The sequence below is a fragment of the Fonsecaea multimorphosa genome, assembly GCF_000836435.1.
Source record: "Fonsecaea multimorphosa CBS 102226 unplaced genomic scaffold supercont1.38, whole genome shotgun sequence".
NCBI lineage: Eukaryota > Fungi > Ascomycota > Eurotiomycetes > Chaetothyriales > Herpotrichiellaceae > Fonsecaea > Fonsecaea multimorphosa.
This window is the reverse complement of record NW_015971672.1, coordinates 12,798-27,286: the sequence shown is the minus strand read 5'-3', so window position 1 is coordinate 27,286 and position 14,489 is coordinate 12,798. Positions and strand designations below refer to the sequence as shown.

Sequence of the window (14,489 nt, the reverse complement as noted above, 5' to 3'; positions counted from 1 at the left end):
TAAACCAACAGGGATAAACAGCAACCTCCCTTGGCCGCCCTGAATAGCTCTTTCACGAGCATGGATTTGCGCGCATTCTGCCGGTCTTTGAGGTGAGGAGTCATGGCGCTTACCAGCTGGAAAGCTTTCCCGTTCTTTGAGGTCTCCCAGATTCCTGTGCCCGCAGACGAAGATGGTTCATATGTCTTCGACGTACGTTCTTTGCACAGAGGGTCCCATTGATCTTTGGCTGATCTCAGCTACAGAACGACGTTGTGTCACTCACCACCGGCGCGGATTCCTTGTTCCTTGGGACTTCGGACGGTTCAGTGCGGGTTCTTTCCCGCGCCTTGAAGGTTGTTCGCAACTTTCGAGCTTCAGACGCCCACGATGCTTCAATCACCCACCTCCGTCAAGTTCCCAATACTCCATTCCTTGTGACCATCTCAGAGAACCTCTCATCCGAGCCCTCCTTGAAAGTCTGGGCGTTGGATAAGATCGAGAAAAAGACGGGAACCCCGAGATGTCTTTGTACCATCGCCGTGCAAAATGGCAGGAGACAGTTTCCAGTATCTGCAGTCGTGGTTCTGGACGACCTGACCCAGGTGGCCGTGGGATTTGCCAATGGGTCCGTCACCGTCATTCGGGGCGACTTCATCCACGATCGTGGGACTAAACAGAGGACCGTCTTTGAATCTGAAGACCCAATCACGGGCTTGGAAGTCCGTCAAGGCGCGACGAAAGTCTTATACATTGCGAACACAGCCAAAATCTGCAGCCTGGTCATTTCCGGGAAAGGTCAAGGTCAACCCGTTCGCACCGTCGACAATCGAGGCTGCAACGTCGGATGCATGACTCAAGACCATGAGACTGGAGACATGGTGATTGCTCGAGAAGATGCCATCTACTACTATGGCGTTAACGGCCGTGGTCCAAGCTATGCCTTTGAGGGTCCGAAGAAACTCGTCAAGATCTACAAAGAGTACGTTGGCGTTGTGTGTCCGCCGCGGGTGGCACAGGTATCCAAGTCCAAAACTTTCCGCAGGCTGGGTGGCGAGGAGATTGAGGAGCTGTTCAGCAACTCGTCCTTCACATTGTTGGATACTGATCTGAAATACCTTGCTCATTCGGAGTCGTTGCCTGCTCCAGTCAAAGAGGTCTTTGTGGAATGGAATGAACTCTTTCTGCTGACCGTGGACGGAAAGGTACGTTGCCGAGCTTGGTGGCCAAGCCGTTTTGCTGATCCAACGCAGCTTTATAGATACCAGGAGAAGACGCTGCAGCAGAAACTCGAGATCCTGTACCAGCGGAACCTGTATATCTATGCCATTAACTTGGCACAAAAATTGGGCGCGGACAAAGTCCAACAGAACATCATCTTCAGGAAGTATGGCGACTATCTGTATCAGAAGGGTGACTACGATACGGCAATGCAGCAGTATCTGAGAGCCATCGACAACACTGAGCCATCGCAAGTGATCCGACGATTTCTAGACACGCAGAGGATTCATAACTTGATCGATTATCTCGAGGAACTACATGATCACGACCGAGCTACTGCCGACCACACGACCCTGCTGTTGAACTGCTACGCGAAACTAAAGGACACAGACAAACTGGACGCTTTCATCCGCACCCCAGGAACGGCGAAATTTGACGTCGAAACGGCCATTGCCATGTGTCGACAAGGCGGATATTTCGACCAGGCGGCTTACCTTGCGACCAAGCATGGCGAGAATGAATTGGTTATCGACATATTGGTGGAAGACTCGAAGAAGTACGCGGAAGCCTTGCAGTACATCTGGCGTTTGGAACCGGATGCAGCGTATCCTGTGTTGATGAAATATGCCCGCAGTCTCCTTGAACATTGCCCCGAAGAGACAACGAAGCTGTTTGTCGAATACTACACCGGGAAATATACACCCAAGAAGGATGTCCCGGCAGTGGCTGATGTCCAGGCTCAGACAGGTGGTGGTGCATTTCAAAGTCTCTCAGCTCTTTGGAGCCTACCGTTCATGAACCGGTCGAGTAATACTGATGCAGCACCCGCCTCGAATGAAAAGCCTGAGCCCGACGAACCCGACTCTCATGGCGAGGTCGAGACGACGCCAACGTACACCAAACCAAGTCCGCGCAGCGCCTTCTCCTCCTTCCTCGCTCATCCTTCACAATTCATTACCTTCCTAGAGGCGCTGATCCTGCAGGAAAATCTCTCAAAAGAAGATAGATCCGACCTGTCGACCACACTGTTTGAGATGTACCTCGAGGCGGCAAACACTGCCACAGGCCCGGCAGAGAAGGAGAAATGGCAAGTCAAAGCAACCAGCTTGATTGCCGAAAACAAGACTGCATCATTAGATTCGTCGACGATCGATACCTCGAATGTCTTGCTTCTGTCATCGCTCTCCAAGTTCCCGGCCGGCACGACATTAGTACGGGAACGAGAAAATCTGTATGCCGACATATTCCGGTCTTTCACGTCCGCCAAAGACACGTCGGGCGCCATATCCGCACTCAGAAAGTACGGTTCCAAGGACGAGTCGCTCTATCCGCTTGCACTTGGCTATTTTTCTTCGTCTGAAGAAGTCCTCAAAGCCCCTGGGGTCAAGGAAGAACTCCAGTCAGTTCTCCGGAAGATTGACCGGGAAAACCTCATGGCCCCGCTCCAAGTGGTCAAAGTCCTGTCGCAGGGAGGCTCGGTGACGATGGGGATGGTCAAGGCGTATCTTTCTGACAACATCTCGCGCGAGCGCAAAGAGATCCAAGCTAACCGACGACTGATCGACTCTTACCGAACTGAAACCGCGTCGAAAAAGGCAGAACTGGCGGATCTGGGCACGAAGCCGGTCGTGTTTCAGGCGCGACGGTGCTCTTCGTGCAATCGGAACCTCACTTTACCCACGGTGCATTTTATGTGCAAGCACTCGTTCCATCAAGAGTGCTTGAACAAACCGGGAATTGGCATGGATGAAAATGACACCAAGGTAGAGTGCCCACTTTGCAAACTCGGAAACGACACTATTCGGGCGATTCGGCGACAGCAGGTCGAAAGCACGGAGCAGCACGAATTATTCAAGGCGGCGTTGGCAAGAAGCAGCAATCGATTCGGGACAGTCAGCGAGTTCTTTGGGCGCGGAGTCATGGGGACGGGGCCAGCTGCGGACTGATAGCGTGATCAACAGCCATGAGCCTACGGGTACAGACATCGACACGGCTCGGATCTTAGTCGTTGTCAACGGGAGGGCGACGAGGATATATAACAAATACCTGGGCGTGATCAAGACTCGGACTTCCGGGAAGTGGAGCAAGACTCGGAAATATCAGCCCAGGCCAGCGAGGAAGAAATCGTTGCACTTTTGTGCGATCGGAAACGTCAAATCCGAACCCTGGTCTGACAATCTGAGACCAGCTTTCAGCCGCATCAACAAAGGCCCCTGTGGGATGACACCAAAGCCAGCTCGACATGTGCGTAAGACCAGTGGGCGAGAGGCCTCTTGTGTTGGGTGTCCCTCGGCCCTTGTTAATGGACTGTCTGCAGAAGGAAGCAACCGTGAGCAGAGATTGAGGTTTCTATTTGTAGGCCTTAAGGCTGGATGTAGGTTAGGATGCGAGACTAAGTGGCTTTGACAGGGACAGGGCATGCTCGTACGGCGGGGGAGGCTGTTGGTGGGGAGAACAAGGTGGATGAGGGGTTGAGCGATGATGAATACCGGAGAGTGTGCCACTCCCGGAGTCCTTAGTATGAAAAGAGCCTGCTGAACAACCGACATCAATGACATGTATACTATGGCCCGATGGGGTGTTTCAGCTTACCAGAACAGGAATCCAAGTGTCAGAAGGGGAGAGGAACCGGAGCCTGGAGGGGTGGACGTGGGAAAAAAAGAGTGACTCCGGGCTGTTGTTATTGCCAATACGCATAGCGCAGGCGCTGGGAGGGATGGATCAACAAGGAGGATGCCCAAAGACGCCCCCAGGCACCCATCGCGTGCTCTGGTTTGTTGCGCTTCTACAACCCATTGTTTAGGCGGTGCTGTAGCCAGGCTGGCCCCCTCTGATGCCCCCGGTTGCCTCAGACCACACTGCATAGAGGCACCCAGGTACCGTGGCTGAGAGCACGTAATAGAGAAGAGAAACCCCCAGGGATCGACCGCTCAAGTTTCACCATCTTTGCTTGTTTGTTGTTTCTTCTCTAGCACTGCTACGTCACATCCAATCTGTTTGTCCGCGGTGCAGTATACTTTCTGTCTTGTCTATCATTAGTACTCGGTACATGGTACCCGTCTCATCTCCTCTGCACCGTGGCAAAGAAAAGAAAACACCCGAGACTGGGAGGGAACTAGGCGTGGCGGGGTGCTCCTCGTGCTCCTCTTCAGGCGAAAGTGGGCGCAGTCGCAACTGCAGCTGCAGGCGACTTTTCGCAGTCACCACCAACGGCTCCGGCTCAGCCTGCGAGCCTGCAAGCCTGCAAGCCTGAAAGCCTGGCTTTTGAACTACCCACACGCAATCCACGCAATAAAGTATCCACCGCTCATCACTGCGCTGCATGTTTGTCCTCGCTAACACTACTACAACAACCTTAGCCATCATCACCAAGTCCTGACGCTACCTACGACATTTTCCAAGGCCTGGTGAGCCCCGTGAGAAATCCCCTCCGCTACCAAAGGGAAAACCTCTCTCTTCCTCTATCTCTATTCTTCGACCGCATTCTTCCCTATCGATTCTCCCGGGGCCTCGTCAGACAAATGCCCCTCCAGCCTCGAGGCACGGGCTCGTGACATCGCACTTCTGTTCACTCTGACGGCCGCAGCTGGCTATAACTTCACCACCACACCCTCCCTTCCCATTTCCCTACGCCCTCTCCTTGCCTCCTTGTCACTCCCTCTGCAACCATGGCGGACCCCGACCAGGCCATCGCAGAGGTCTATCGCAAGATCGAGCGAGAAAAGGCTCTTATCAATGCCGCCACTCACATGCGACAGTCCACCAACAACGCCGCGGTCCAGGCACGTGTCGACAGCAACATCCGTGACAGCAGACGAAATATTTCATACTTGGAAGAAAAATTGGCAGAATTGCAGCTAAGACAGCGAGGTCATAATGAGGGTGTCGCCCCCCCTCCGCCCGCCCATGGCGGGTCCGGGTATCAGACTCCCTCAGATCCCCGTATGCAGCAGTCACGATTCCAGCAAGGCGGAGGACCGACTCCTCCTCCCAAGGACGAGCGAGGTTATTTTTCCAACGAGAGAGGCGACTACGGTGATCCTGGTCCAGGAGGATATAGCCAGGGCGGCACCGGCATGATGCCTCCACGGGCTCCCTATGGCGATCCTCGTCCTTATAGCGCTCCGGTCCCCAAAGCTCGCCCGAACTTCTCGAAACTAGGTATTCTCACTTCCCAGACACTTGTGCACGAGTCCATAAGGTTTACTGACCCATAATCTGCCTCCCAGACCTGATCAAATACGACACCCCATATCTCGGTCCCAAGATCCAACTCATGCTCTCACAACTCGAGTTCAAACTGTCAGTCGAGAAGCAGTACAAGGCAGGCATCGAGAAAATGGTGCGCTTGTATCAAGACGAGGGCGACAGAAAGAGCAGACTGGATGCCGAGGGCCGGCGCATCGAGAGTAATCAGAAGGTCCAGTTGTTGAAGCAGGCCTTGAAAAGATACATGGACTTGCACGTCGACATTGAAACATCTGATGCTGCTGACGGTGAGCGGGACAAATCCCGGTGCTTATCTTTCCCCGGACACGGCTGACTTGCGTCGCTTAGATGACAGTCTCAATGCCCCTAACATGCGAAAACCCCTGACCGGTCACCTCGAAATGCGTATTCATGCCATTAAGGATGTCGACCACGCGGCCTCGTCACGCTTTTCAAGGGGGCCTGAAACGTTCGTCATCATGAAGGTGGAGGACAACATAAGGGCCAAGACCCGGGCGACTCGCACAGATAAATGGACAGAGGAAACTCATCACGTCGACATTGACAAGGCCAACGAGATCGAGCTGACGGTCTATGACAAAGCGGGTGACCGGCCAACCCCGATCGGGTTTCTATGGATCCGTATCTCGGATATCGCGGAAGAAATGCGCCGGAAGAAGATTGAATCGGAATTTCAGCAGAATGGCTGGGTATCAGCAGATAAGATGGCAAATGGAGGCAGCCCGGGCAAACCAGGTCCTGATGTTCAACCCGCACCATTTATGCCCCCGGGAGACGCCGCTGGCGCCGGCTCTGCCGCCGGATTCACCCAAAATCCTCAGCAACAGTTCCAACCTGTGATGATCGATTCATGGTTTTCTCTGGAACCGGCAGGCAGGATCCATCTCTCAATGAGCTTCCAGAAGCAGACGGGCGGCAAACGGCCATTCGATATCGGCCTCAATCGTCAAGGCGCAGTGCGCCAGAAGAAGGAAGAGGTGCACGAAAAGCAGGGCCACAAGTTCGTCAAGCAACAGTTTTACAACGTCATGCGCTGTGCGCTCTGTGGAGATTTCCTGAAGTACTCGGCGGGCATGCAGTGTGCGGATTGCAAATACACCTGTCACACCAAATGCTATCCCAAAGTCGTGACCAAATGCATTAGCAAGGCAAACTACGAGACGGACCCCGACGAAGAGAAGATCAACCACCGCATTCCCCATCGTTTCGACAACTTCTCGAATATCGGTGCCAATTGGTGTTGCCACTGTGGTTATCTGTTGCCTCTGGGAAGGCGCAACGCGAAAAAGTGTTCGGAGTGTGGCCTGACTTGTCATGCCCAGTGCCAGCACTTGGTTCCGGACTTTTGTGGCATGTCCATGATCGTCGCCAATGAAATTTTGGAGACCATCCAGAGGACAAAACACCACAATAAATCCTCCTCCGTGAGCTCTGGAATGAGCAATCGAACCCTGAGACCCAACTCAGCAGCCAGACCGGGTCCCACATCTCCTACGCAGAGCTTTATTTCCGACAGCACTCCCCTGACGCCACAGATATCGAACCAATCGTACGATCAGCATCAAGAACAACCGAAGCCCTCTGCTGCCGCTATAAACGCTGCACAAAACATGATGTACGGCCAACCCCAAGCGACTCAGTCACAACCCGCACCACAACAGCAACAGCAAAGACCACTGCAACAAAAGGCCGTGTCCGCAGCGGCGGTGCAGGCTGCTGCCGCCGCCACCACCCGGCCGCCATCTCAACAATACAACCAGACGTTTAATGAGTACAGTCCTCAAAAAATGCCCGCAGATCGATACGCCAATGCTCGACCCCCCGCTCCGGAACAACCACATGCATCATACGACCCTCGCGCCTATCAAGGATATGACCGTCAACCGGTGCAGCAGCAAATACCTCAACATCAACCGCCCCAGCAAGCCATGATCCAATCTCAAAGACCTCAACCTCCAGCGACAGCAGCAGCAACAAGCTACTCGCCCGCCCCCATTAAACCAGCGCCGTCGTCACAACAACAGGTAGCCACACCTCCATCTGGGCGCGGATCGGGACCGAGAATCGGCCTCGATCACTTCAATTTCCTCGCGGTACTAGGGAAGGGCAACTTTGGCAAGGTCATGCTTGCAGAGGCTAAGAGCTCGAAGAAGCTGTACGCCATCAAGGTCTTGAAGAAGGAGTTCATTATTGAGAACGACGAAGTCGAGTCGACAAAATCGGAGAAGCGCGTCTTCCTGATTGCCAACAAAGAGAGGCACCCTTTCTTGCTCAATTTGCACGCTTGCTTCCAGACAGAGACTCGAGTGTATTTTGTGATGGAGTATATCTCGGGCGGTGATCTAATGTTGCACATTCAGCGCGGACAATTTGGCCTTAAGCGTGCTCAGTTCTACGCTGCCGAAGTATGCTTGGCTCTCAAATACTTCCACGAAAACGGCGTCATCTACCGAGATCTGAAGTTGGACAACATCCTGCTCACCCTGGACGGACACATCAAGATAGCTGATTATGGTCTTTGCAAGGAGGACATGTGGTTCGGATCGACGACTTCCACATTCTGCGGTACCCCGGAATTCATGGCCCCCGAGATCCTTTTGGACAAGAAATACGGCCGTGCGGTTGATTGGTGGGCTTTTGGCGTCCTCATCTACCAGATGCTGCTGCAGCAATCTCCGTTCCGTGGCGAGGACGAGGACGAAATCTACGACGCGATCCTTGCAGACGAGCCGCTATACCCCATCCACATGCCACGCGACAGCGTTTCGATCCTGCAGAAACTGTTGACAAGAGAGCCAGAACTGCGACTGGGGAGCGGGCCGGGAGATGCGCAAGAAATCATGAGCCACGCTTTCTTCAAGGGTATCAACTGGGACGACATCTATCATAAGCGGGTCCCGACGCCGTTCAAGCCGACCATCAAGAACGAAAAGGATACGAGCAACTTCGACCAGGAGTTTACGAGTGTGACGCCGGTGCTCACACCAGTGCAGAGTGGTAGGTTTGAGTTCAAAATCTTCCTTATGTCCATTGGAGTTAACATGTTGCTTCTAGTGCTTTCGCCTGCCCACCAGGAGGAATTCCGTGGATTCTCGTATACGGCCGATTTCATCTAGGAGAAGAAAACACAAGGAGGGCCAAGGAGCCACAGCGGCAGTGAGATCGAGTCCAGCACAGAAATTGAATGTCTCGAGGAGACAGTCCATGCCGAATGCGCCGAGCCCCAATTCACGGGGAAGGAGCCGATTTTGCGGCTTCGATTGGTATCTTCTGAACGCCCAGCGGTTTGGCCAGAGAGTGGAGGACATCGCGCTCTGGCGCTGTCAACCCAATGTGCAGGCGATTGGGGTCCAGACTAGGCGATGCAAAATTAAGCATTGCTAACTCACGGCGTCAGTGCCGTTGAAAATAGGGGTGGTCAAGAGCTTCGCTCCAGGACCGTGAAAGGTGTGGTATTGAATTGCATCTATATCAGGGGTCCGGCCACCTAACTCAGGGCCTTCTGGGAGGTTGTGAGAGGTAGCAATGAGCATGACGTGTGATGAGGTGACATGAACTTGGTTTTGGGGTTCGACTGAACATCCAACCGAGAGTTTGGGATGAAGCAGCAACGGAACGAAAATGAGAAACGAAGCATGACGGGATGGAATAAGAGACCAAGTTGGAATTCGAAGCTTGGATGAGAGAGGCAGATGAACCATCCAGACTAGCAACGACTGGACAGATTTAGAGAGAAGGACAAGGGAGGCCAGACATACAGAAGGAAGACAATCAAATCGTATCATTCAGCGCAAGAACCGAAAGCATTTGCCCCATTTTCACGGGCCGTGGGGTTTTGCTAGGGTTGCGATGTTTTCATCTTCCATGGTCATGGTGATTTCATCCTCACATGTATGACCTTTTCATATCTCGTTTCTGTACGTATAGATAGCTTGACAATTGGAAACCCCCGAGGTCGACAAGAGCCAGGAATACACACACACATATACACCAGATCACGCTTCCTCTCCCACCTTCAAAGTCGCGTGCAAAACACCCGTGGCATCGCCCCTGCTCTCCAAGGACTTCTTGACCGGGTGGGGATCGTTGAAGATCTCGTTGATTTCTTCCAGGGTGCGGCCCTAACATTGCCATGGCGCATTAGTTTTTTTTTTCTCTTTTTGATCATGAATGATAGAAAGGGAGAGTGTATGCGTTACCTTTGTCTCGGGGAAGAATAGATACGTGATCAAGACCTCAAAACAGTCCCAGAACACAAACACCAGGTAGTAGTAGTACCCGATGTGGCTGATGGCGACGCCCGTGGTGTACTGCCCCACCACGCCCGCGACCGAGGCGACGATCTGGCCCAGGGCATTGCCCTTTGCGCGGGTCTCGGTGGCTAGACATTCCGAGATGTAGAATGGCTGTAGGGGCGTGAGGCAGAAGGAGAAGACGACGCTGAAGAGGTAGATGAAGAAGATGCCCGCGTGGCCGGCCGCGGCGCCGCCGGATGTCACTGAGACTTTGGTCAGGCCTGTCACGATGGCCAGGCACAAGGCGCAGCCTGTGAAGCCGCCCAACAGGAGCGGGCGGCGGCCGACGCGGTCGCTGAGCAGAGAGCCGAGGATCGCGGCGATCCATGACACGACGGGGTTCAACGCGTTGAGGAGTAATTGTGTGTGCGGGTTGGTGATGCCTGTTTGTTCGACAATGACGGGGAAATAGTAGGATACCAGTGCGTTGCCCGAGTACTGGCCGAACCAGGCGAAGCCCACGACGCAGATCAGGCGGCGGCGCGCCGCGGGCGTCATGAACAGGTCGCGGTAGTCCCACCAGCGCTTGTCGGAGCCGTCCGAGGAGATCTGGGCGCGCATCTCGGCCAGCTGCAGACGGACAAAGGGGCTGGTTCGGGATCCTTCGCCGTGGTATGTCGCCAGGACGGCCTCGGCTTCCGCGTACCGGTCCTGCGCCATGAGCCAGCGCGGCGACTCCGGGCAGAAGAAGACGCCCAGCACGATATATCCGGAACTGGCCATCTGGAGCCAGACGGGGAGGCGGAATGAGATGGTCCCCGCCATGTACGCGGTCCCGTAGGTCACCCACGAGGCAAGGATACTGCCCACAAAGTAGTTTGTCTCGAGGAAGGCCGAGAGGGGACCACGCCAGTAAGGGTGTGCCATCTCACTGACATAGGTGATGCCCGCCACGTTGAGAAACCCCTGTCCAAACCCGACGAAGAAGCGGCCCGCCAAAAACATGGCCTTGGAGGTCGAGGGCGCCTGGATGCAAGTGCTGAAAATGACCAGCGCGGCGCCCGTGAACATGCCCCATCGTCGGCCGAAAGTGTCGTTTATCGGACCAGCTATTGGGAGGGCTCCAATCGCTCCGATGTTGTAGATCGCAAATACCAGGCCGGTGGAAGCGCTTGCGGATTTCCTGAGGAAGAGACAAATCAGTACACAGTCCGAGTCAGAAGGCTAGCAACAGAGCGGAAGTTAATCGTGACACAAAGACTTCGACCACTCACAGTCCATAATAGTTCAAATACTGAGGCATCGCATTGATGGCACCCATCAATGAGCCGTCGTAGCCTTGTAGGATGATGCAGAAGTAGCCGATGGACAGAATGAGGTAGAGCCTGAACATGGTGGGTGTAGTCGCACTGGGCTTGACGTCTCGGATCTCGTTGACAAGGTCGACGACCTCATGCTTGTGTACGATTTCCGAGTCCCCTTTGACGATTTCCACCATGTGCTCCTCAGGAGCCTCCATCTTGTTGGCCATCATCTTGGAACCAGGCAGGTCTTTGCGCTGGATGCTGTACTGGTGATTGTAAGAAAGAGAAAGAGCCCGGTGTGGCAGTTGGGAACGAATATCGAAGGGTGAAGACGCTCTCTTTTGTACTTGCGCCTGCGACGTTCCAGGCTATATGCATTCTCCAGCTTCTCTCCAGATTTCTGGCCTCCATGTGGAGAAGCCCCCGTTTGTAGCCTTGCATGCCGTTCGTTTTTGGCAAATTGAGGCGGGTTCGAAGAGCAATTCGCTGTGCTTTCTGCCGGATCTTCTCTTTAGGGCAGCTCGCAGGTTTGCTTTCGCTCACGATCCTCCAATCAGCGCAATGCCGCCCGAAAACCGCCAAAGCCGCCTCATAACGCGCCTCTAGAATTCCCGACTAGAAGCCGAGAGGATCGCAGAGAGACTTTTGCCCCGGAGGCGGTGGCCCCACCGTGAGGCAAGACTGACGAATGATCCTTGCAGCGGCATTTGTGGCGAAGGTTTTTGATCCGTTCTTGGATGGCGGTAATGGTTGGGAATACAGCTGACCTGACCTACTTTATTTTCAGCCCGGTCTCTCGACGGTGGCTGAAAACCCATTTTAGGCCTAGTTTTAATTACTAAAGGGTTTAGCTTAGTTACGGGAGATTAGATAAAACGTAACCTTTATCATAAATACAGTGTAGATTACGGAAAATAGTACTTCTAAAGTACTTATTTTATAAAGAAAGGAAGATATGTAGGTAAGTAATTTTATAGGAAAATAAATAGAAGTACTTATATAGTATTAAAAAGGACTTCCTAATTAGGACTAGCTAGTTTCGTCGAATTATTTTGAAAATAGCGTCGCCGTACATTCTTAACCTTTTTATAATTAACTAACTAAAGTAAGTCGCCTCTACTATTATAAAGAATAGCTTTTTAAGTCTTTTCTTTATCTTTACGTACTCGATACTCTTAAATATATATATAGCGACTTTTTTCGGCTTCGAAAACGTCTATTTATTAATATAATTAAGGCCGAACTTTTAAAGCGCTACGCGCTCGAGAGCGCTACGTCTAAGCCCTTTAAACCTTATCTATATAATAAGTTAAGTACTTTTAAAGATATTACTAATAATTTAGTACTTTTTTAGTATTATTCTAATATTATCTCTTCCTAGTTATAATATTCGACTTATAGTAAGTACTTTTTAGGTATTTCTAATATAAGGCTTTATAAGTACTAATAAAGTCCTTAGATAGTTTATAAGCGCGACGGTTATAGCTACGGCCGTATAGAGAGCGACGACTAGGAACTACTAGATAGTAAGTACTTTATTAGTATTTACGCTAATAGAAGTACTAATAAAGTACTTTAGAGAATAGTCCGGAAGCTATTTATATCCCTTATCCTAGAGAAGCGACCTATCCTTAGTACGGATAAGTACTTCGTTAGTACTTTCGTTATTATAAATACTAATAAAGTACTTAGTACTCGTCCTAAGGAGAGACGTAATCTTAGCTAATATTTAGTCCGTTATCTTAGAGAGTAAATACTTTCCTTTATAAAGTACTTTATAAGTACTTACTATACGATCTAGTACTTCCGTTTAATACGTTTCTTTAACTCTATCTCGTCCGCGTCTATAAGTACTTCTAAAGTACCTTTTTATAGATAGTACTTATAAAGTACTAGTAGTAATATCTCGCTCCGTAGTAGTCGTAACTCTAGCGCCGGCTATAATAGTGTAAAAAGTCCTTCGTAAATACTATTAAGAGATACTTTTAAAGTACTCTTTTATAGATAGTACTTATAAAGTACTAGTAGTAATACCTCGCTCGGTAGTTATAGCGCCGCCTAAAGTCCTTCGTAAGTACTACTAAGAGATACTTTTAAAGTACTTCTTTTCTACCCGCTACTAATATCTTTAAGTACTCTTACTAAAAGCTTAACGTAAGTACTTTAATAGATATTTTAGAAAGCTCTTTTAAAGTACTAATAGTAACTAGTCGTTTATAACGTCGCCGTTTATAAGTACTATAGAAGTACTTCGTAGGAAAAAGTACTAATATTAATAGACGTCGTAAAAGATATCGTAAGAGACGTCGTCGCTAGAATCCCGGGTAAGTATTTACGCATAAAGTACTTTTAAAATACTAATATTATAGTATTAATAATAACTCCGCTTTCACTTTATAAGTACTTTTCAATCTAAATACTATTTAAATACTACGCTAATACTTCGTAGTTCTTCTAATACTAAGTCCGATTGTGATATATCCTCCCTCCCTTCGTAAATACTTTGTTAGTATTTATAATAATAGAAGTACTAATAAAGTACTTAGTAATAAAGATAATAATAAACTAATCGATAAAGATAATAAAAAGTAAATACAATAGGTTAGTAAAATACTAATAAAGTACTAATAAAGAACTTAGTAATAAAGGAAATAGCCCTACGGCGTCGATTATAGTGGAAATTCCACTAATTACGTAAGTACTTCGTTAGTATTTATAATAATAAAAGTACTAATAAAGTACTTTAGCGCTTAAAGTCTTCTTTATAGAGAATACTACTATATAAATACCGATTTTTAAGTACTTTTTTAAGTACTTTTAAAAGTACTTCTTTTAAGTACTTTTTTAAGTACTTTTAAAAGTACTTCTTTTAAGTACTTTTAGTAGGACGAGTCCCTCTTCGAGGAAGTAAATCCTAATTAAGTACTTTCTTCTTATTAGAGTATATATAGATCTACGGATATTTAAAGTTTTAAATACTTCTAAAGTACTTTAGATAGTCTAATAAAAGACTTCTTTATTTAATAAGAGTTTCTTAAGTACTTCTTTATTTTTTAATATATAATTATTTCGGTTAAGCTCTTATTAGTATATTAGGGAGAGTCGTACTAAAAGCTAGAGCTTCGCTAAGACTAGACCTTAGGCTATATAGATATATAGAATAGGTTTAGGCGCTATAATTAGTTAGCGCGTATAGACGCGCTAGAATACTTCTTCTTCTTTATTAGTACTAGTAGAATAGTTAACTTAGTATAGACTTTAATATAGATTAAGTTAAGTCGAGTTTAGAGATTAACTAGCTTACCTAAACGAGTTTTCAAGCTAGTTAATTCTTAACCTAAACTCGACTCGCGCTAGCGTAAGTTTAGATCGAGTTAAGTTAAGTCTAATTTATACTTCGTACTAGGTCGATAACGAGATCGATTTTAACGATCTTAAGATTATTACTATTAGTATTACTATTATAAATAGCTATTCTAGAGTTAGATTTTATCTATCTAATTTCTATCTATAAATATCG

The 14,489-nt window shown here is 49.4% G+C and overlaps 3 protein-coding genes across 3 annotated transcripts; 2 read left to right on the top strand and 1 right to left on the bottom strand.

Moving 5' to 3' along the window:
• Positions 1-102: 102 nt before the first annotated feature.
• Z520_11339 (uncharacterized protein) lies at positions 103-3,146 on the top strand (the record flags this gene model as incomplete). The annotated part of the gene is made up of 3 exons (XM_016781828.1): positions 103-192; positions 246-1,184; positions 1,233-3,146. The coding sequence occupies 3 exons, from the start codon at positions 103-105 to the stop codon at positions 3,144-3,146; spliced, it is 2,943 nt and encodes a 980-aa protein (XP_016626986.1).
• A 1,722-nt stretch (positions 3,147-4,868) lies between these two features.
• On the top strand, positions 4,869-8,546 carry Z520_11338 (protein kinase C-like protein; the record flags this gene model as incomplete). The annotated part of the gene is made up of 4 exons (XM_016781827.1): positions 4,869-5,361; positions 5,430-5,696; positions 5,758-8,427; positions 8,485-8,546. 4 exons carry the CDS (start codon positions 4,869-4,871, stop codon positions 8,544-8,546), a joined length of 3,492 nt encoding a protein of 1,163 aa, XP_016626985.1.
• An 879-nt stretch (positions 8,547-9,425) lies between these two features.
• On the bottom strand, positions 9,426-11,199 carry Z520_11337 (uncharacterized protein; the record flags this gene model as incomplete). The annotated part of the gene is made up of 3 exons (XM_016781826.1): positions 9,426-9,551; positions 9,630-10,848; positions 10,940-11,199. The coding sequence occupies 3 exons, from the start codon at positions 11,197-11,199 to the stop codon at positions 9,426-9,428; spliced, it is 1,605 nt and encodes a 534-aa protein (XP_016626984.1).
• Between the last annotated feature and the right edge of the window lie 3,290 nt (positions 11,200-14,489).